We start from the raw sequence: 22,591 nt of genomic DNA on the forward strand, positions 1-22,591 counted from the left end.
TGTTTTTGTTGTTGTCGCTGTCGTCGTCGTCGTCGTCGTCGTTGTCGCCGCCTCTGCCGTAGTCATAGTCATCGTCGTCATTTTCCTTTTTCTCTTTTTATTTTGTTTCTACGCTCTTTTCCTGTTTACTGTGAGAACGTATGCCGTACTCTCGCACACATACCAGAGGACGACTAACACCGACCGACCGACCGAACGAAACGAAACGAACGAAACGACCGATGTATGTAACGATATTTATGTGCCAAGTCTCTTTTTTCGAATCAGTCTATGGGTCTCTCATTCGCGTACACATGCATTGCGATTCAAAATTGACAATTCAACACACTCGATTTTACGTCGAAATCATACACTCAATCGCCGCATCGTCTCCTCTCCTCTGGCTCTCTTTCGTGCTATCTCGTTTTCACTCGTTTTGGGTTGCTCTCTGTGTGTGCACGGTGTACACACATCCGCACACACATATTTCTGTTCGTGGTGCCGAACTACCGCACCGTGCTACGAATGTTTGTACTAATAATAACGTACCGATTATTACATATTTACATATATGAACGAAAAAAAGACTTGTTATCATATTTAATTCGACAGAGAGTCCCAATACACTCTGACGAAAATGCTTGCCATTTTTTGCTGCTGCTGCTGTTGATATTGTTGTTGTTCGTTCGCCTTGCTTTCGGTGTGTTGCTCTGAGGTTTGTTTTTCTGTTTTGATGAGAAACGACCGTTTTGTTGACGACAGCGAGTTTTGCTCCATCTATTCCATTTTTCTTTAAGGAAAAACACTGTTTGGAAGCCTTCCATTAAACGCCAGAGCAAAAAAAAAAGGGCATGATACATTATCAATGGTCAAATGCGACTTATTGTCCATATCATTCATCATTGAAGATTTCATGTGCATGTGAAGCACAAAGCAAGAAAAACTCAATAAATAAATGAATAATGATATTCTTTTTTCCTCTTCTTTTTTTCGGTATGAGTGTGTATGTCGTTTCGCATCGATTGGTATGGATTCATATTTGCGAATGGAACAAAAATGCGAGAGTGCAAAGGAGAGAGAAAAAAAGAATAATAAACAAGTTTGAAAACATGTGTTTTCATTACTCATCGCACAATCCCATACTCACATAAGCGCTCGAACAGCGCAATTCTGCGAATGACAGATCGCTCAAATGCCCCATTCATAACATTGTTGATTGCTGTTGTTCGCGTTTAGCGAGTTAGTTCAGCTGGCTTCCACCAGAGTCAATCGGTACCCCGATTTATTTATTTTCTCTCTCTCTCTCTCTCTCTCTCTCTCATTGTTCACTTCTCGTTCATATCGTTTTGCGGTGTGTTTTGTTGTTTGTTTTTATCCAAAATAACAATTGAAAACGTCATTCTACGTTTTTCATTCGACAACATTTGAAATCGCGGTTCGTGATCAAAGACACGGGTCGAATGAGCGAGTGAGAAAGAGAGAGAGAGATAGAGAGAGAGAGAGAGAGAGAGAGAGAGAGAGAGAGAGAGAGAGAGAAAAGCAAAACTACGTCAAGTTGAAAACAATTAAATGAATGAATTGAACAATTTACAATGAACGAAATTGGAATCGGAATTGAAATACTCGAAATAACACAGAAAACCATATAAAAAGCGTGATAAAAATTTCATGACAACCGGTACGCTTGGTTTTGACAGTTCACATCCACTTGAGTGTATTCTCTCCATTGTCAAAATTGAATCGCTTGTTGTTTGCTTCGTGCGTTTCATGTGAGCACTTGTCAAATTTATTGTATATTTGTTTTATTGCAACACACGATTCGAGCGTTTTTGGTTGTGAGATTATTATTCTTTTTTTCTCTCTTCTGGTATTATTGTTGTTCGAATGAACTAAAAAACTGTAGAAAGAGAAAAAAGACAAAACGAACTTGGCTGTCAAAACCCGAATACAAGTTAAATTGAAACGTTGAGAATGGTGGACAATGTGCAGCATATCATTTTGGTGAAATCAGTAAAAGGCGGCGTTGGAAAATCAACTGTAAGCACACAGTTGGCCTTATCACTATGGGAATCCGGCTTGCGGGTTAGTTTCTTACTCACTTCCTTTTTCTTTTTTTTTTGCTATTAATTGTTTTTGCACGCAGTACTACCAAGAAATGACCACAAATTTATCGTGAATTTGAGAAGTTGAAATGATTAAATAGCAACAAAATAATCGTGTGTATCGTATTTTTTAGGTCGGTATTTTGGATACAGATATTTGCGGTCCCAGCATTCCATACTTACTGAATGTGGAAAATAACAGCGGTACGGAAACAACTTTGTTAGTCACATATCATTATCAGACACTTTTGAAATGAAACAATATCTACAACAGCAACAAAATGCTCTGACTTTAAATCATTTTTGTTTCATTTTCTATCATATTTTCATGTTTTATTATTCATATTTCTGTTGTCTCACACACACAGTGTATCAGAGTGAGTCCGGAAAATGGGTGCCGATTTTTAAAGGCGATGACAAGCGTCTGGCCATCATGTCCATTGGATTCCTATTGAATTCCAGAGATGATCCAATCATTTGGCGTGGCCCTAAGAAAACATCAATGATTCGACAATTCATTAACGACATTGAATGGGGCGATTTGGATTATTTAATTGTTGATACACCGCCCGGTACATCTGACGAGCATATCACCATCATGGAATGCATGAATGAAATCACCGGTAAATGTGACGGTGCCGTGATTGTGACCACACCACAGGAAGTTTCACTCGAAGATGTACGCAAAGAGATTACATTCTGTAAAAAGACCAAAATCCAAATTCTCGGTATCATTGAGAATATGAACGGGTTCACCTGTCCAAATTGCTCCGAATGCACACCGATCTTTTCATCTGATGGTGAGTTCAAATTCGCGCGCACAATCTACAATAGAACATATTCCTTTTGAGAACAAAATCAATTGATTTTCTTTTCGTTCAAACAGGTGGAAAAGCACTGGCCAGTTATGCAAATATCCCAATTTGGGGCACACTTCCGATTGATCCACGTGTAGGTACATTGTCTAGGAATACACAATCAGTGCTGAGCGGATTATCAAATTCAACATTTGCTGACGTTTTCAATGACATAGTCAAGAATAAAATAATCAAATCGTAATTTATGTTCAGAACAACGTCGTTATCATTACCAAAAGATAAAGCCACAAATGAATTGAATTTTTTGTTCTTTTTTTTATTAAGTATACACGATGATTTTGATGAAAGATGAACAAAAGATTGGTTCTTATAAAGAAGAAAGAAAAAAAGTGAACGCGATTTTAAACGAAAAAAGTGTTTTGAGTTGGGCTGCATTTATTCGGTCTTTGTATTGGCTGCGTCCTTGATTTTTCGTCTCCATTGGATCCATTCGTCGCTGCCAGGCACATTTGATGTTTCGACCAATTGATAATAGGCCTCTCGGATGATTTTCAGTGCTTGTACATTTCGATATGGAAGCTTTGTGAGTGGATCAATATATTTGGCTGGAAGTTTGGTGAGCGGACAAATCAAATCGGTTTTTCGCTTTGCACTCGGCTTATTGAAAATCTTTTTGAAAAATTCATCGTTCAGATCATTTTCAAATGTAACAAATGTTCGTTCGACACGTTTGTCCGATGTTAGGAATTCATTATTTGATGATTTGCTGCTGTCATTTTTAGTGGTGGTCGGTTCAATTTCCATATCAATATCCATACCATTCATATTGGTTATGCTGCTTGAGTTACGTTTCTTTTGCTGTGCTAATGCCGACTTGGCGGCTTCAATAGCCGGCATACTCAAGGAATGATATCGTATTATTGGACCGGGATTAATACGTTTCGTTGGTCGCACTTTTTTCTTTTCGATTTCCATTTTCTTAAATCGTTCAAGTGACTCTAGATTTTCTTTTGCTGTTGTTTCGGCTTCGGCTAGTAATTCTTTCTGCGTTGGCATTACATCAACGATGCGATATGATTTTACACGTTTTCGCATCGCTTCTTTACGCTCTTTGACCCTGTGCTGTGTGGCGGCTGATTTTAAAGCAGTTGAATGTCTCAAGGAAATTTTACCGGAATCCAAAACGGTGAACGACGACCGGTGCATACGTTTTGATTTGAGTCGTTTTGTGGCAGCTGGTTTTTTATTTGCTTTTACCGCCGTCGATGCAGCCGGTTGCAATCTTGGACGACCAACCTGCCCTTTTTTCGGTGCTTTCAGATCTTTGTACACCTTTAGCGATGATTGTTTTGCTCGTCGCTCCGGCACTTCTTCCGTATCCGAAATCAATTCGTCATTTTCGTCGATTGAAAAATCCGAATCGACTGAGTCATCATCATCGTCCTGCTGCTTAAGTTCTATGTAATCGTTGTCATCTTCAGTCTCGTGAAAGCCACCGTACAATGTTTTGTAAATTTCCTCTTCCTCCTCTTCATTCAGTAAATTACTTATCCGATTTCCAGCATTCGTTCGACGTTCACGGGTTGCCGCCATTTTGCTTTTATCGGCTAAATACAACACAATCAAACATTAGTTTGTTTATTAGCATGTTGAATTGAAATTCACAATCAAATTGAGGCATATTGAATACGCTCAAACTTTTATCATACACAATTTTTTTTACTTACCTCGTTGAATTTTATTTTGGAAAAAGTGTTAAAAATATTGTTTTGTTTCTCTCGGCTGTCTCTCTCGAATGCACTGGGTGTTGGATAGTTAACTGAATGTCGACAATGACAGCGGCTGTCACTTGGTCGATTTGTTTTGTCGACACAGTGAGTGAAAGAGAGCGAGTATGTGAGAATGATATGAGTTGCGCCATCTCTTGGTCTAAATGGCAAGGTGCCCGCAACAAACACACTCATTCAAATAATTTCAAAACTCATCCGATTCGAACGACATAGGTATTGGCAAGAGGGAAGCAATGCAAGTAAATCAAGAGAAACAAAAATAATGAGAAATTCCAGGTTTATACGCTTTTTTTATTTGAATTTGGTGCACATTTTCGAAATTAGCACATTTTACCGGTGTTAGGTATATGTATATTCATTTCAAGTCGAAAGTTTTTCTTTCGCAAGTGAAACTCCTTTTAGTCGTTCCGCTTATGTACTTCAATCAAGTGGTTGTTAACAAGTCGAAAACTTACAGAAAGTTTCACCTTAAGTTCGTGTAATTTCAGTGGTGTACTGAGGCGGTAATTGCGAAGAATGTGAGCAGCGACCAGTTTCATTGTGTAAATTGCATAGCTGTAGCCTGTTCAATGAATGGATTTGAGGTAAAATGAAGGGAAGAAAGAAAGAAAGCAAAAAAAGTGGTGCGGTTTACTTTTCTCTTAAACTAATAGATAAAATACGGAAGAATACACAAAATGAAAAGACGCATTTACCGATACAATTTCGAGGACCTAGAGAGAATGGCAAGTACATTCCTTGTTGATCTTTGTTGGGATGATGTTCGTTTGGCTTGAATCGGTTTGGGTCGTACAGATGGGCCGTGGGTCCGTAGTACTCTTCGTTACGATGAATTTGACGAATACCAATGAAAATTGGTATATTCGGTGGAATTTCGTATCCTTTCAGATTGATGGGTTCATTGGTTGCGGTTCGTCCAATCAAGGGCACAGTTGGGAATAAGCGTTGCTGAAATTCAATTCAATTAAATTAAATGTATAAACTCGAAACTAAGTTCAAACAATATCAGCCATTTGATCATTATGTTTGGCAAAATTGACTTTGTTTTGAATAAAATTCCATCATTTGTTCTCTTAGAAAGAACAAAATCTAAAGTAAACATTGATATTCATATATGTTTGATTGTCGTTCAAACAATGTACATTGACAGTTAGTAATGAATATTTGAATGACAACGACTTTTTTACGTTCATTTCCACACATACCGTTTCCCGCAGACACTGATCCAAATATACCATTTTATTAATATGGATTGGCGTTAGATCAACATCTGAATTAGGCATTATGTTCAAGAGCTCTTCATACACTTTCTCCTGACAATCTTGATGAATTGCCAACATCAGCAACAGCGTCGATATGGATACGGCTGTCGTATCACTCGCCTGTTATTTTGGAAGAGAAAAAAACAAAACACTACCGTAGAAAATAGGAGAAAAACAAGTGAAAAAGTGGAAGGAAAGAAATCGAAAAAAAAAAAATCGAATATTCCGTTTATTGCTTAATCTCAATTCATGAAATTTTCCGTCAACTCGGAATAATTCGGAAACTTACGCCGATTAAGAGAGTGTGAGCTTCGACTTTGATGTCTTGAAGCGTAAAGTTTTTGTTTTGCTGCGACACTGTAATCAGCTTATCGAGAAAGGTATTGCCGTCATTTCCATTTTCGAGTGACCGATTAATTATCTGAAATTATTCAAAAGCAAAATAAAATTTCGCCCGAAAAGCATTTCACTCCTTTTCAAAGTGCAATTCAACTGAACACTTTCGAAAACTAAGACAATACAATAACACTGGTAATTCGCAAAACACACTCAACGAAGCAGCATAATTGAACTGAGTGCGAACGCCGAGCATGTGTATGTTTCTGTGTGTATATGTCGATCTGAATGATTGCCTGACTAAACGGAAGCATGCAAAAGAGAGAGAACGAGAGAAAGAGTTCGCGACAGCGAACGTCTGAATGTGATAGAATGAAAGAGAGAGAGAGAGAGAGAATAGCATTACCCTGTCCATAACTTCGTCACTAAACTTTTGAAAGAACACAATTTTCTTTTGGTAGTTTGTGATTTTACGGAACCATTCAACTTGCAGCCACGGTCGAAACATCCGCTTTATTACCGCCGAAATTGCACTGTGAAAATTATTAAAAAGGATTTATGTACTTAATTAAAAATCGATATTTGATGTAAAAGCTTTAAGTCGATATTACAAAAGTTCGGGGAAAATGGTTCATTAAAATTGCGAGCGAATTGAGTGTATCGATAGTTAGTTAGGAGTAACGGCATTGCCAAATCGATTACGAATGATATGCGACAGGAGAAATCGAGTCTCTTGTCGTTTGGTATCAGCAGTAGCAAGCGAGAATGGATGGATTTTTATGAATTAGTGGATGGCAATGGAGAGTGAGAGTTGTCGAGAGATCCAAATTGGCTGCTGTCGTGGCATGCCATGCTTCATGTTGTGAGCCGTATCAAAGGCGAAAATGGGAAAATGAAAATGAACATGAACATGAACGTGAACATGAAAATGGAAAAGTTTTTCGTCAGCAATTTAAAATGGGGAGTTGTAACAAAAACATGAATTAAAAAAAAAAAAACAAGTAAAAAGGAATAAAAAACGTACTACGACAACGACGATAATAAAATACTTACTCACTGAAGAAGTTTGAGTATGCCGATTTCTGGTGCCATTCAATACCGAGCGTTGCATCCAGATACATTGAGAGCAGGCACACATTTAGTGGCAGCATCACATCAAACGCTTTTCCCTTTTTCGCCTCCTCACCAAGTGTTGTAGTGCAAAACTCGCGAATGTAAAAGTTAAAAATGGATAAATGACTGAAAACGGTCGAGTCTTTTAATTAAAAAAAAAAACGAGGTGAGAAGTAATAATTAATTAAAATAACAACAAATGTGTTTAATTAATAATAATTTTATGTAATTCAATTGAATATTTTTTTTCTTTTCATCCAAACCTTTTAATGATGGACTCATGAGCTTGCGATGCAGTTTCCAAGCTTCGCCTATACCATATTAACCGTAAATCCAAGAACATCGACACCAACGCCAATGCCAAAAAACAACAAGAAAAGGATTCAAGTGCATAAGACAGTAAAGGATGTTGCGAAAGAATTCGGTTTCGTTTTTTTCTTCTTCTTCATTAAATTATTTGTATATATTTTAAAAGGAATATTTACCGTTACTCGAGAAAAGGCCATCGCCTCCTAGTACATCCCTAATTGCTTCATATACGCTCGGTTTGCTCATCGTAGTTCGACCTTTCAATACTTGCTCCGCACACTCGGCATCATGTACAAAAATATATAAATTCGGGCCCATCCACACGCGAGCTGGCGATGGATACTTTCGACTAATTTCATCCAAATACTTTGAATTTTCTGTTTAGCAAAAAAAAAAACTTTCTGTAAGAATGAGAAGGAAGTGGAATAGGAAAGAAAAACATGAAGAAAAGACGAACAGCCACAAGAATAACAACAACTACAACAACGGCATCAGAACATAGCGAGCGAGCGAACGCACACACAATACAAAAAGTTTGATTGATTATTTGACAAACCTTCCTCATTCCACATGCCCAAGATATTTCCAATAATCGGTATATAAACGGGGGGTCCGGGCATTTTCCATGATAATATGTAGACATTGCGTCGAGTCCACATTAGATACAGCCATAAAATGGCCAACAGTATACATAAAATGAACATATTTTTATCCGTTTGATTTTACAGTTAACGGTTTTCTTTTCTGTTGCTCTTTTATTTTTCCTTCCCTTCACCATATACACACATACACATACACTCCGTCGACACAACCGACTAATTACACACGAAGAACGAAACAGCCTTGCACTGAGCTGCAATCGATTTTGATGTGTTCACTCCGATTAATTTTCCTCCGATGAAATGAAATCACACGCTTGGCGTTCATTGGCGATAATGCAAAAGCGTAATGCTTTGCCACATTGTTTAACCAATGCTTAAATATAGACTTTTCTAGAAAACGAGTTATCAATCGCACGTTTAGATTATTAGAAAGAAAATTTAGAGTGGCGTTTATTGCAACAAACGAAAATAAAAAGCACAAACACATACATACACACACACACACACAAACACCGAACAGGAAAACAAAGTGCAAAGGGATGTGGATGTTATCAAAGTGAACGGATTAAAATAGGTTAAGGCAAAATGCATTCATGTCTCTCGCTCTCTGTGTTCACGTTGAACTCATTTCAGAAAATATCGTCACATGCGAAGTAAATGAACACATCTCGTTTCGCATCTCACGATAGTAACGAAGCGTTTGCATAGCAGTAGCAGCAGTAGCAAAAAAAAGAGAATTTAGATAGAGACGAAAAGCTTTGAATGAACATTGAGCTACGGAGACGTTTGATTTAAAAAAGGCGCTCCAGAATCGGTCGGATTACGGGTAAAGGTCAAGATTAAATGCATATCATTGTTATCAAGGGATCTGATCTTCTTTTGCAATAATCAACTATTGTTTACAAATGGGATCGATTGTGGTTTTGTTGTTCATTCATTGACAACGATCGACGGGTTTCACGAAGAAAGAGAGAATCAATTCATTTATTCCCGTAAGCACATCCGATTAATTATTTGAAAAGGAGACACATTAAAAGCAACTGCTGCCTGTTTTAAGTTGTTGAATGTACAATCACTCTTGTTCACTCGTTCGCTTATTCTCCATTGCACACACGCAAATACACACACACACACACATTGGATTGGGGGGAGGGGGTGACTGCAATTTCGAGTGAGTGACAATAGAGTGCATGTATGCGTTGTTACGGCAGGACGAATGTTGATGGTTTCAGCTTTATTCATATGACTTTTATGCATTGTAGCTCCATACATGTTCCATGTGTATAAAGAGTGAATGAGCGCGGCATTGTGCACAAGATGAAGTGTATTTTTGAGAGCCTAATGAAACCGATTCCTTTTTGTTATCAAACGACGGCCAAAGAACATAATCTGTCGATTCTCCCCCACCTTCGCCACCTTCATACGTACGGTATACATTTCTCGATGTTATTTGTTCGATACAAACACGGAGAGAGACTTTGTTTGTGCAAATTCTGTGGCGCTCGTTTGTTACAACTGCCAAAATGATAACGTGGCCAATGCAAGCAGCATCAGCAGCATCAACAGCATCAGCAGTATCGACACAAATGAGCAAACAAAAATTTAAACAAAAAAAAACAGCACAACAAGCCTGTACAAATAAAGTGCATGAGGACATCGTGTAGTTCAAATGCCGTTGAGCCTCTTTTCTTCTCTCTCTGACACACACATACACACATTCAATGGCAGTGAATTATGATTAGTCAATTTGCATCTAATGCACCATCGTTTATGTGTTGTTTCAAGTGGTTTGCAGTATTTTTTTCTCATTCCTTTCTTCACCAGAGTTGACTCTTCAAAAGCCTCAAATTCTATCAGACCATACAGTCGACAATAGATTCTCATAATCTATTCATTGGTTCTGCTCTTGCTCTCTATCACTGTCTATCTCTAAGCGATTTTCTTTCTCTTGTTGTGTTTGTTTTTTCTTTCTTTTCCCGCAACAAACATCAATGGACGTTATTATTCGCATCGCAAACCGTCTCCACTCAGTGTGTGTGTGTGTAGCTGACTGCTGCAATTTTACGGGCTTACAAAAAATGTGATTGAATGTGTTTTCTTGTGCTCAGCAAAACCAACTAGTCGCCTGCAGAAAGTTTGTTTGCGTTTCGCTAAAATATACAAGCAAACACCGATTTTTGTCATGTTGTCTCCGTTACGATGAGCATCGAAATGAAGTGGATTCTGTATTGCCGGTGAGCCCTTTCTCTGAGAAGAAAACTTTTCTTTCTATCTCTCTCGCTCACTCTTGCTCTTACGGCTATGAAACACACACACACACAATCTCGTCGGTTAGTTGTAAAATGTGTTGACGTTTGATAGAGGCCACCACATATCATCTATCGACTAGCTCAAATGTCATGTCAAATATTTAAATAATATGTTGTACACACTTTCTAGTTTTATGTAAATATATTTTCGCCTCTCTCGTTAGACTTTAAAAAAATTTTCTAATTTTTTTCCGGTGTTTTTTCCATGTGAATTATACAGCAAATGTGACGTCTGTTCAAAAGTAGATGGACGCACATAAATGAGCGTCTTCCAGAGTTAATTTGTGGTGGTGTTTACAATACAAAAAGAAAATTGGGTTTTTGTTGTTGTTGATTATTTTCATTTTCATGATTCAAAATCATGTATCGTAGTCAGTTGTTTGTATTTGGCTCCAAGAGCATTGGATGGTTGTTGACGACAAAGATGACGACGGTATCAGGTAGCAATCGAAGTACCTATAATTTGCAGAAATTGCGCAAGTTTTCGACATCATCGTCCAATCCATTTGAACCGAAAATATGTGTGGTTGGAGCGGGGCCAGCCGGATTTTATGCATCACAGCACATTCTGAAAACATTATCCAGTGCACGAATCGATATCATCGAGAAATTACCCGTTCCATTTGGATTGGTTAGGCATGTAATTGCAATTGAATACGTATACATATACAGTGTACACAATATCCAGAGTACACACACCTGGTGGAAGAATTTTATGTTCATGTGTTCTCTCTGCTTTTTTTCTATTTTCTTCTCTTGATTTTTTTCTTTCTTTCTTTCTGTTTGTTTGTTTGTTTGTACAGATTTGGCGTTGCGCCCGATCATCCCGAAGTAAAAAATGTCATAAATACATTCACCAAAGTTGCGGAGAATTCACGTGTTCGCTTCATTGGGAATCTATCGTTGGGCAAAGATGTTTCGTTGCGAGACATTCGTAATGCATACAACGTCGTCGTATTGGTGAGTGTGTATATATGTGTTTGTGTTGTATTAAATCGCATGTGTTATGCCAAAATCCGTTCAAATTTTGGGTTTATTAAATTATGTTCTTCCGATGGACCTATTGTATATTATGTTTTTTTTTCTCCATCTCCTTCTCTCATTTTTTTTTCTTCTTCTCTTTATTATTGTTGTTGGCAGTGTTATGGCGCTGAACAAGATCGTAAAATGGGAATCAATGATGAAGATATGAATGTGTTGTCGGCCAGAGAGTTCGTTGCATGGTATAATGGGTTGCCGGATTGTCAAGAACGTTATGAGTTGATAGAAAATCAGTTGCAAAATGCTGAAACAATCACACTGATTGGTCAAGGCAATGTTGCTGTTGATGTTGCTCGCATTTTGTTATCGCCAATTGATACTCTTAGCAAAACTGATATCACAAGTCGAGCATTATCAACGTTATCCGAATGCAATATTCGTAATGTGCATTTGGTTGGTCGACGTGGACCGCTTCAAGCCGCATTCACGATAAAAGAGCTCCGTGAAATGTTAAATCTATCGAATGTATCAACCGTTTGGCGTAAAACTGACTTCATTGGCATCGATGATCAAACCGTAACCAAACTACCTCGCCCCAAAAAACGAATCACCGAATTAATGCTGAAGAATGTTCACGCATCGCCTACGAATCTCGCATCGACCACCAAACAATTTTCACCCATATTTTTCCGTAGTCCAAAGCATGTGGAGAATGCGGGCCGTGAAAAACGACTTGTGTTAACAGCAAACCGATTGTCTGATACGGAAGCAGTAATACCGACAAACGATATCGAAACACTGGATACAAACTTAATACTAAGGAGCATAGGTTATAGAAGCGTAAATGTTACGCACAGCGATGATTTGCTGAATTTCGATACTGGCAAAGGTTTGGTGTGCAACAATCAAGGCAGAGTTCTTAAGTCAATTGATCGAAATAGTGTTGCATCGTCCAGTGGCAACGATGATGATAAATATGAACGTGGACTATATGTCAGCGGGTGGTTAGGAACTGGACCCACTGGTGTGATACTTACAACGATGAACAACTCATTCCTTGTTGCAAAAAATATTTGTGAAGACATTCAAAGCGAACGCATCGACTGTTCACCGAAGCCCGGTTTAGATACCACCAAGTATTCGGCAGCTATAAGTTGGAAAGACTGGATCAAAATCGACAAATACGAAACGGAATTGGGTGCATCAAGTGGAAAACCACGCGAAAAACTTTTGCACACTTCAGAAATGCTGAAAATTTTAAAATAATTTATTTCCTCGCCCGAAGAATGCTGTAACTTCTACAATTACAACTATTTTCTTGCGTATGGTGGTATACTTTGTATCGCATACACTCGAAATGCCCTCACACAAATCATAATTTTGTTTCTGTAAGAAAAATAATAATAATACTTAACACTTGCTAAGTTTCCATGTGAAGTGAAAAATAAAGCACAATAAAATTAATGATGTTTTTCCTCATTTCTGTTGCGTCTGCGAAATGTCGAAAGAAATTCCCACGATACCGGATGAGACTCCAAATGCCGTCTAAATCAGATTTGTATAGATTTTCTTTAGTGAAGAGAAGGAAAAAAAACAACAACCAACAACAACCAACAAATAAAAAAAAAACGAGAAAAATGAAAAGCAGTAATCCACTTTGGTCTGGAATGCGATTTATATATACTGTAACCGACTGCATGTTTTTGCTATAAAAACGAAAATAAAAATCAAGAAATATGTATAAATAACCGAATAAGAGAAAAAGATAATTTTTAAGAAGGCATCGTCCCACGGCGAGCCATTTTGTTTCATCAACGGAATACTCTCGTTCACCTTTGCCGCGCCACAAAAATTTATTCCCTTCATCCAATGGCGAGCACATTCATCGTCATTGTCGTTGTCGTTGTTGTCGTCGCCGCCGCTGCCGCCGCCGCCACCATCACCATCATGGTGTCATCACCCCAGTCGCCGTTATACTCCTCGCGCTCGCTACTGGCATAAGTCAAACGGCATTTTCTCAGAAAAAAAATAACAATAACGACTTACCTCATTAAAAACTGAGTCAACCAACAACATAGGAGTAGGCAAACAACAGCGCGAAAAGAAGAAGAATGTGAAAAATAAGAGAAACAACACACACAATTTTTTATGTCTTTTTTTATAACTTTATTTTGTAACTTGTTTCTTTTTTGTTGTTGTTGTTGTTGTTATTTTCTATGCTCTGTATGTACATTCGTAATTATTCTTAATGTTCCCCTGAATTCACATTTCAAAAGTGTTTGCTGTGTGTGTATCAGTGAAATATAGACTCACTCGTCACTTTGAAATGCGTTCGCAGGGAAATTTTCTCTTTATTTTTTTTTTTTCTTTCTTCTTGTTGTTGTTATCAGTATTATGATTCGCATTGCCTGGAACAACGCAACTATACACACACACGCACACATCGTATGATTGCATGGAAAATCGCCCATTTTCATCAAACCATGACGAAATATTGAGAGTGAACGAGCGACGCATTGTTTTCCTCTCTTCATCCTCTCTATGATGTTGTTCCCTATTCTCTATTTTTCAATATCATATCATTTTCTTCTTTTGTTCGCTTGTCGATGCGTCATCATTCGGCGATGCTTCGATGGCAGGTGAAATGGCGCGCTGGTCCTTATGCCGCAACCCAATTCCATGTAAGCCAACTTAGCTGTGAAACTGTGCGGGCATTGTTTTGTTGCGCACGTTCTGTATGCTTTTTGCGGCTGTTATTCTTTGTTTGTGTGTTATTTTGATACAAGAAGATGTCGCTTATAAAATTACAACACATTTATAGAATTTTTTTAAGTTTTTTTTTTTTTACTTATTATTCTCGTTTGTTTTTTTCTCTTTTGGTTTGGTTTGGTTTGGTTTGGTTTTGCTTCTGTCATTTTCTCTATTGATTACTGTATTAAATAATATAAAACTTTCTACATTGACTCATGTAAATGTGATAAAGGAATATTTCGTTCAGTTATTATCATGTTCATTATTTGAATTTTTATGATGAATGAGCTAATAAATTTTCTCGTCATTTGGTTGTTTGATGTTGTTGTGTTGTTTTCATTTTGCTCTGTATGCGTGTGTATGTGTATTATTGAGATTTGAATGGGAGCGGTAATGGCATGAAATTGGAAAAAAGTTTTCACTTTGATTTTAAGTTTCATCATCTTCTTCTTCTTCTTCTTTTTTTTAAATATACATATATATATAAGTTTTTTTGTTCAAATTATTTTTGTTTTGGCAATTAATCAATTCAGTATTCAATCACTACAATCAATAGACTATTCAATGATACACAATCGTTAAAAAATAGATATTATTTGGTTTTTTTTTTGGCTTCGATTTTTTTTTTATATTTTATAAACGGATTCTTTTTATTATTATTATGTTTTTAATCTGGTTTGAAGAATTGTTGTTTTGTTTTCATATATTCTTATTATTATTACTATTATTATTATTTCATTAGATTTTTTTTTTGGTTTAATTTCTTCATAATTAAATCAATGCATATTAATCAGCATATAGAGTCAATAGGATACGTCATAAAAGTCCTCGTTAATACACTTCAATGACGTTTCATATCAAGTTTTTGCAAAAAAAAATAACTTTCTTTTGTATGCCATTTAATGTCTGTCTGTGTGCTTCTTTCAAGTAAGAACTTATTAGATTTTTTCTCTTGACAGTTTCATCCCACTCAACGCAGCAAATGCGCTTAGCTCTTTTATTCTCTGGTTAAGAACTATAGCGTGTAGCTTGTGTTTTAATGTGTTGCTTTACTTAACTTTCATCACATCATAAGTATCGTTTCATGTCAATTTGAGAGTTTTTTTTTTGCGTGTGTATGTCTCGTGCACAAACACACAAACACATTCCCAATCAAAAGTATCATCATTTCTTCACCAACTCGGTCCGCACTCTGTGTGTAAGCTTCATATTTTCGAATTTTTGGTGTGTTGTTTACCCATGTATAATATATGATGGGATGATGAGGCAAGACAGGCAAAGGGAAATGACATCAACTTTCGTCAAAAATCTAATAAATTCTTTAATCTGCATTAAAATTCGCGCTCATGCTCTTTCGCTCTCTTCCTCTCTCTATCCCTCACACTCACTCTCTCATGTAATTCAAATGTGGAATAAAACATAAATCAATGAATACGAGAGTATGCACAATAAAGCGACCACAGAATGCACAGAGAATGACTGAAAAAGGGAAAGGTTGCGGGAGAGGAAGAGAGAGTGAGAGAGAGATAACGACACAGAAAAAAGAGATGGAGAGAGAGAGAGAGATGGAGAGAGAGAGAGAGAGGAGAGTACAGAGGAAAAAAAATACCGTACGTATACCGTATATAATCAAGTCACTTTTATGAATTGCTAATTACGTCGATGAGCGCATGCAAAAATACTTCCTGCGGAAATCACCGACACAATGATATGGCTTGAAATTTCACCTTTTTCACCGCAATTATTTCCGAAATCCGGTGATTCCGAACGAGACACGGCGAAAGTTGGCGAAAAAAAAGTCATTGCATTTTTACATAATATTCAATCCACCGACTGACTGACTGCCTTGCCTGGCGTATACGGTGTGTGTGTGTGTGTGTGTGTGTGGTGAAATAGAATAGAGCGCGAGATAAGAATTAATCATAGCATATGCTAAATGCTGATAAAAAGGCATTGATGAAAATCGGTAAAATGGCGACTATCCAACGACAATGTTGAATAGTGACTTGGAGTGTGTTTTAGTTTAGAACGAATAGAAAAAAAGAAACAATAATAAGAGACTAAAACCTCCCCATGTCCATCTATGCGAAATATATATATATATAGTTTATCCCCGGCACGAGGACAGTATTCGTTTTCTATACAATGTGTCATGTTGCTGTTGCTTCTTCTTCTTTATTTCTTTACTTGTTCCTATGTAAACTAATTTTTCATGCGCATTCCATGTTGCGCCACTATGTTTGTCTGTCATGTACGATGACATCTTCCGATAGCTACAATTCATCCATCAGCCATATTCGTGTGGCTAATGCATCGATACTTTTACTTCATTTTTTTAGGGTTTTTTTTTTCTTCCTTTTTTGACTTTTGTTTTTCGTTCTAATATTTCTATTCTTCAAACGATCCAGTTTTCCTTCTTCTTCTTCTTCTTCATCATATTTAAAATAATTTTATGCTAAAAAGTATAAACGTTCCATTTTGGAAATAAGAACCTAGCCAACTTGTGTTTGGTCATTAAGTCAAAATTGCGCTATCAATGTCAACCGATACAATTGGTTATCTAAAGGATGTCTCAACTATATATTTTTTTAATATCAGAGGATCAAAGCGAAACAAACGAAAAACAAAACTGTTTCACTTGTTATATCCTTGGTGAGCCGCCGCCAAATTAGTTTGTTACGTATAGTTTGTTTTGTGGTGCATTCCATGTGTATAAAACATTTATACATATTATGGTTAGTTTTTTTTTTTTTTATTCTCGATCCATTAAAATATCACGTATAACTCGAACAACAAGGTTCTTTCTCACAAAATAATAGAAAGAGATGAAGAGAAATAAAGAGAAGGATACAGATACCGAAATATAAAGCAAGATGGAGTGAAATGAGCAAAAAAAAAAAATTAACAATTTCATCGGAAAATACCGGCCGTTTAACCGTTGTTTCCATTTTTTCCTTTCATTTCGCTCCTCATCTTCAGCTCTCAGCAATCAAAATTAATAAAGAAAATTGCATCTAAAGTGAGCTTAAGTAGCCTCTTAAATGAAGTTCGAAATAGTTTCCGTCAAAAGCGAGACGAGAAATTATTCATCAAATGCACACACACACACACACAATCTCTTTATGTTTTTTCCCAGTTTAGAAATTCATTTATACTCGTGGATTCACACACACACACACACATACAGAGGGAGAAAGAGAACAAAACACAGATGAGAAAATGAGAAAATAAAACCGCAATACAATTTTTTCCACTTGTGCTTGTGTCTTTCAAATGTAATTGCGAACTGGGTGAATCTGTCAACAAATAATGATAATAGATATGTTCCTTTTCAACGCGTCACACGAAAACAAGGTTAAACATCAGATTTTAAGATGGGAAAACGAGAAAGAGAGAGATAGGGACAGAGGAACAGAGGGAGAAAGAGATGAAGGAAAGGGGATGGGGATGGGGAGGGTTTGTAGTGAGAAAGAAATAACAACAACGTTTGTTTAAAATAAAAAGAAAAACGAAAAACAACAGAACAAAGTATTCCCTATGAATATGAATTATGAGCTAGATTTTTTTATTCATCATCCTCCCGCGGAAATGCTCTTGCCCAAAAACTGCTGATATTTCTCTCTTCGTTTTTTAACGACGCCGTCACACACATTCTCTCCTATTTATTTATTATTATTCTCTTCTTTTTTTTCGGTTGCTGTTGTTGTAGTTCAGTACATTCTTTTGTTTCGTTTTCTGCTCGGTTTTATTATTTATTTTGATTATAGTCAGTTCAAAGTAAAAATCAAGGGAAAAAAAATTATTCATGCTAACGCAAGGAAATGAGCTGTGTAAGCTGTTATGTGAAGTTTTCTCGGGTTTTATGTGTGTGTGTGTGTGTGTGTGTGTACAACGAGAATTCAAAATTATACTCATTGTGCACATCATGCGCATTTTGTTGTTGTTGTTCTTGTTGTGTTTATTTGAGGGGGTGGCATTCAGCGTATTGTAATCGAGATAATTACATAGAAATCATTAATCACATGCCTCACTTTTGATCCGTTAATCAAGTTTGATTTTGGCGTGCATCGAATTTTTTATTCGAGAGCATTAACATAAAGTAAGTCTCTCACAGGGTTGAGACGATGCGGGGGGTTATAGCCGTACAGCTCTTGCGCCCCACATAAATGCTGACTCGATTGATTTAGAATTTGCGCGCATGTGTATGCGTTCGAATGGAATATACGCACGCTTTGAAAAGTTTGCGTGTAATTTAAAAGCCCAAATTAACTGTTGCATTCAATGCGATTCGTAATTTCTCCGTTGAAATGAGACAGAGAGAGAGAAAGAGAGAGAGAGAGAGAGAGAGAGATCCAAAAGAGATAATTCCTCGATTAATGCAATTGCTGCGCCTTCTTCACTCTGCTTTGCATTTTAACTACGTATGAATTCATTTATATTGAAGAATGCCTTCCGATTTACCCCATGTCATTGAAAGTATTCCTTCTCAAAGTAGTAAGTTTTTTCCTTTTCCTTTTCCCCTTTAATGGATCGCATAAGACTTTATTTGGTTGTTCTAATGATTTGCTGGGTTGAAATGTGTCGAAAATAAAATTCATTGTCGATTTGTTGTTGTTGTAACCAGGTACTTTCAAGCATAACATGTTTCTTCTTTAAATACATTCAGTTTTTTGTAACTACTAAACACTAAACTAAAAAAAAAGCGAACAAGAATCATCATTTCTCTTCTTGTGTCAATAGTGACGGAACGAATAAGAATTGTTGTTTGTTAGTTTTTGCATTTAAGTAAATCAGTGAAGTTTTTTTTTTGCTCAATCATAAGATGAAAGATTAGTGAGGATGAGAATCGCATCCAAATTCAAAACATATTTCCCTACTCGTTTGTGTTGCTGTTTTTTTTTTTGCTGTTCTGTTTCATTTGCCTGACATGTTGTTTTTTTTATTCTATATCATAAGTAGCCCGAATTGAGTATCATCAGCCAGTGTGTCTGCTCGAAATCATAAGGAAATGAATGTGTCAACATGCTTTTAACTCCGATGACTGTTAAATGCTGCATAGCATAGTCCAATTGTCTCTCCACGCGCGCCACATAATACTCTATGTCTTTCGTACAGCAAAAAAAAAATGCGAGCGATTGTGTGTGTGGTCTTTCTATTTAGATGCGATTTGCTGTACAGTGTAATAATGAGCCAGATTTTGGCAGCACAGAGGAAAATGACGACAACGACGATGAGCACTTGGTGTGTGTTTCATCGCTATTTGATGTGCGAGCGTGCGTAGAAATCTAGAGAATGGGGCGGCGGTATTTGGCATGAATCAAAAATGCAAATGGATAACGTGCCAATTTCGATAAAGACTAAACAACAACAAAAAATAAACAATATGTGGCGAAAGGCATTAGCCCATTGTTCCATCGTGTTAAAATGATTCTTGAGTTATTTTTTTTTTTGTTTCATTCTTTTGGTTGCACGTATTTCCCAAAATTGAACGAAATTAACACGAAATGAAGAACAGCCGCTTCTGAACGCAAAGAACAAACGGAACATGTGTGTGGTTTAATGGAGCAATTCATTGGAAAATATTTTCTTTCATAATTCTTCAAAAGGCTTAAGGCGAATGTACTTTTTTTGACTAAAAATTTTGTCGTGTTTTTTTTTCTTCGTTAAAATTATTCAAAAAGGAAATAGAGTAAATTTTGTTTCAGTTGAGCTAATAGTCATCAAAAAGTTTTTAAGCGAGCAAAAGTTTCATTGGAAGTTCTTTGGTGAGATTTGATTAGTGTTTCAAATAAAAGTGACCTCCGTCCAGTTGTTTGGAGTCTTGAACCATTTTTTATTTTGATTTTTGATATTTTTCAGATTTTGCTTTTGCCGGAACAAAAATGTCTGATTAGTGTTGATGGCGGAGCTAGAGATTTTGACAAAAAAAAAACTAGAAAAAACTTTTCCGTCAGACGATAAGATGCCAACATTGAACATTATAATCAATACATCATCAAAATATCGACTGCGACGACGCCGGTCACTTTTTTTTTTTTTGAAAACGAATCATTTGCCCTAAAAAGTGGCAAAGTCGTTTAAAACACAGTAATAAAAATTAAAGAGAGAGAAAAACCATGGAAAATAAATGTTTTCTTGGTAGGGCTCAAAGCGCTAACAAATTGGCAAAGGAGTTGAACACCACAACAAAAGTGACTTTTTTGGTTATAGTGAGCACAAGAGCACCAAACGGTTCTGATGATAGACGTTTCTTTTATAAATGAGCTTGGTTGTTATCAGCCGTGGTGCACTTGAGGGCTAACCCTAAAAAATGGACAGCTTTCGGTCGTTTTTTTCCTCATTCCTTCCATTCGTTCATGGAAGTACTTTATGATTTCGAATTGAAATTTAAGATAAAAAAAGTGGCAAAATTTCAACATGGAAACCACAAAGTATCAGAGCTAAATGAACTGGACTTCGATTAGATCGTTTCAATTAGAAAAAAAAGTGTTGGATCGTGTTTTTTGGCAAAAAAAAATGAAGAGATTCACATCGAATATCTTCGTTTTTTTTTAATTTCTTCAAACCTTCTCGTTGTTATACGCCTCTTTTTTTTCCGGCAACTTCATGAAATTGGATTTTTTTTTCTTTCGTCTAAATGTTGCTTAAAAGAACACACTCATAATCATATGCATTACACCGGAAAAACTGTCGACATAAAATATTAAAATAATCGCTTATTTAATGGGAATAAAATTTCTGTTTTTTTGTTTCTCGCAAGAGTGCCAAGAGTCTCGGTGCTTTTCATTGAAGGCTGGAATCTAGTTGGCTTAATTTCTCCTTCGCGTTTTTCTCCTTCTTCTTCTTCTTCTTCTTCTTCTTTTTCTTCTTTTTTTTCATCATCTCCTACTATGGTCTTTGTTTGTATTCCTTTTTATTTTTGCTATTTTCTCTTATTCACTTTTGGAAACCGTTAAAAAAATAAGCAACATTCATCGATTCCATGTTCAATGGCTAAAACAAACGCTCACGTATACAATTTATCGTCAAGCAGTGCTATTTGACAAATATTGCCTCAATACAAGTAACAGTAAATCATTGTCATAAGCTAAATTACTAGACTAATCAAATTTCTTTTTTTGTTTTGTTCGAAATCCCTCGAGCCAATCGTGTGCCATGCAGCGCGCATCGCACAATGATAGCTTAAGGGTGTGTGTGTGTGTGCGCGCGCGCGTCATCGCACTCATTGGTTCCCGTGAATTTTATAGACATTATTGTGTTCCAATTATTATTATTAAAGATTATCATTATCATTTTTTTGTGTTTTAAATTATCATTCACAATTTCTATACTCTAATTTTTTTTGTGTTCTTTATGTTTGTTTATTAGATTCGTTCTTTTTTTTTGGTTGTTCTTGTTGTTGTTCGTATTTGATTTATGATTTTTTTTGTTTTGTTTTTTTTTTCGAATAAACTTAGTAATAAGTAAAACCAACTAGCTACTAGAGCTTACCACCCCGATAGTATCCTGTTCGATGGGATCCAAACAAAATTCGTTTAAATGCTTGTCTAAACTCGGGACTAAATATTGTATAAATAACGGGATTCAGTGTTGAGTTGAAATAACCGAGCCACAGAAAGAGCGAAGCGACTTTATCATTCAAGGAACACGTTTCACCACACAGCGGCAACACTAAAGCCATTAGAAAAAACGGCAACCAGCACACCACAAACGCACCCGTTATGATAGCCAACGTTTTGGCTGCCTTTCGCTCTCGCTTCGTTTCGATTGTCTCCTTGCGAGATTTCGAACTCTGAAAAGACACACACAGAGAAGAAAAGAAGCAGAAAAATTATCGAAATGAAAAATATGTCGGGAAAGAAAGGAATCCATACAAATTACAATAAAATTGGCAGAATATGAATTGTTCGGGGGGGGGGGGGGGGGGGACGCCATAAAATACAAAACAAATCACGAAGAAACATATTCAACGGAACAATCTCTCTTTAAACTCTTGACTAAATTGAAAATATATGCCGAATTTATTTACCCATCCGTATTCGATTCGGTGTATGATAAATATTTACACTCTATTTTTTCAACACCAGTGAATATCAACTTCCATTCTTTTCGCGGGCGCGTGAAAATAAAATATATTTCATAAAAGAATCTTTTTTCAAAATGTAACAACATTTTTATACAACTCAAATAATAAATCGTTCCGATTATTATGCGATTGCTTCAACAATTCGAATATAGA

General features: G+C 36.5%; 5 protein-coding genes across 13 annotated transcripts in view; 2 read left to right on the forward strand and 3 right to left on the reverse strand.

Annotated features, from left to right (window-relative positions):
• Window positions 1–86: 86 nt before the first annotated feature.
• On the forward strand, window positions 87–3,199 carry LOC129573520 (cytosolic Fe-S cluster assembly factor NUBP2 homolog). Of its 2 annotated transcripts, none has more exons than XM_055454068.1 (5): window positions 87–223; window positions 1,883–2,061; window positions 2,216–2,285; window positions 2,450–2,881; window positions 2,968–3,199. In XM_055454068.1, exons 2-5 carry the CDS (start codon window positions 1,951–1,953, stop codon window positions 3,138–3,140), a joined length of 786 nt encoding a protein of 261 aa, XP_055310043.1. In that variant the 5' UTR covers window positions 87–223; window positions 1,883–1,950; the 3' UTR covers window positions 3,141–3,199. The 2 variants fall into 2 exon arrangements, with proteins under 2 accessions (XP_055310043.1, XP_055310042.1); XM_055454067.1 differs by having other exon boundaries at window positions 222–1,748.
• Window positions 3,195–4,787, reverse strand: LOC129573518 (vacuolar protein sorting-associated protein 72 homolog). Its single transcript, XM_055454065.1, has 2 exons — window positions 4,627–4,787; window positions 3,195–4,506 (listed from the first exon to the last, which is right to left on the reverse strand). The coding sequence occupies exon 2, from the start codon at window positions 4,490–4,492 to the stop codon at window positions 3,335–3,337; it is 1,158 nt and encodes a 385-aa protein (XP_055310040.1). The 5' UTR covers window positions 4,493–4,506; window positions 4,627–4,787; the 3' UTR covers window positions 3,195–3,334.
• A 162-nt stretch (window positions 4,788–4,949) lies between these two features.
• LOC129573517 (cytochrome P450 4g15-like) lies at window positions 4,950–8,957 on the reverse strand. The gene is made up of 9 exons (XM_055454064.1): window positions 8,266–8,957; window positions 7,886–8,086; window positions 7,664–7,711; window positions 7,341–7,542; window positions 6,694–6,820; window positions 6,241–6,372; window positions 5,895–6,071; window positions 5,385–5,637; window positions 4,950–5,251 (listed from the first exon to the last, which is right to left on the reverse strand). Exons 1-9 carry the CDS (start codon window positions 8,411–8,413, stop codon window positions 5,088–5,090), a joined length of 1,452 nt encoding a protein of 483 aa, XP_055310039.1. The 5' UTR covers window positions 8,414–8,957; the 3' UTR covers window positions 4,950–5,087.
• Window positions 8,958–10,653: 1,696 nt separating this feature from the next.
• LOC129573516 (NADPH:adrenodoxin oxidoreductase, mitochondrial) lies at window positions 10,654–13,065 on the forward strand. Its single transcript, XM_055454063.1, has 4 exons — window positions 10,654–10,756; window positions 10,841–11,256; window positions 11,424–11,580; window positions 11,761–13,065. Exons 2-4 carry the CDS (start codon window positions 10,982–10,984, stop codon window positions 12,865–12,867), a joined length of 1,539 nt encoding a protein of 512 aa, XP_055310038.1. The 5' UTR covers window positions 10,654–10,756; window positions 10,841–10,981; the 3' UTR covers window positions 12,868–13,065.
• Window positions 13,066–13,757: 692 nt separating this feature from the next.
• Window positions 13,758–22,591, reverse strand: part of LOC129573512 (5-hydroxytryptamine receptor 2A-like) — a 39,656-nt gene continuing 30,822 nt past the window's right edge. For all 8 annotated transcript variants that reach the window (XM_055454056.1, XM_055454050.1, XM_055454051.1 and 5 more), the window contains one exon: window positions 13,758–22,144. In XM_055454056.1, the coding sequence (XP_055310031.1) occupies window positions 21,833–22,144 (312 nt within the window). In that variant the 3' untranslated portion in view covers window positions 13,758–21,832. The remainder of the gene's footprint in view (window positions 22,145–22,591) is intronic.

Source organism: Sitodiplosis mosellana, unplaced genomic scaffold, assembly GCF_009176505.1.
Source record: "Sitodiplosis mosellana isolate CC-2019 unplaced genomic scaffold, AAFC_SMos_1.0 Smas_scaffold_6099, whole genome shotgun sequence".
Lineage (NCBI taxonomy): Eukaryota > Metazoa > Arthropoda > Insecta > Diptera > Cecidomyiidae > Sitodiplosis > Sitodiplosis mosellana.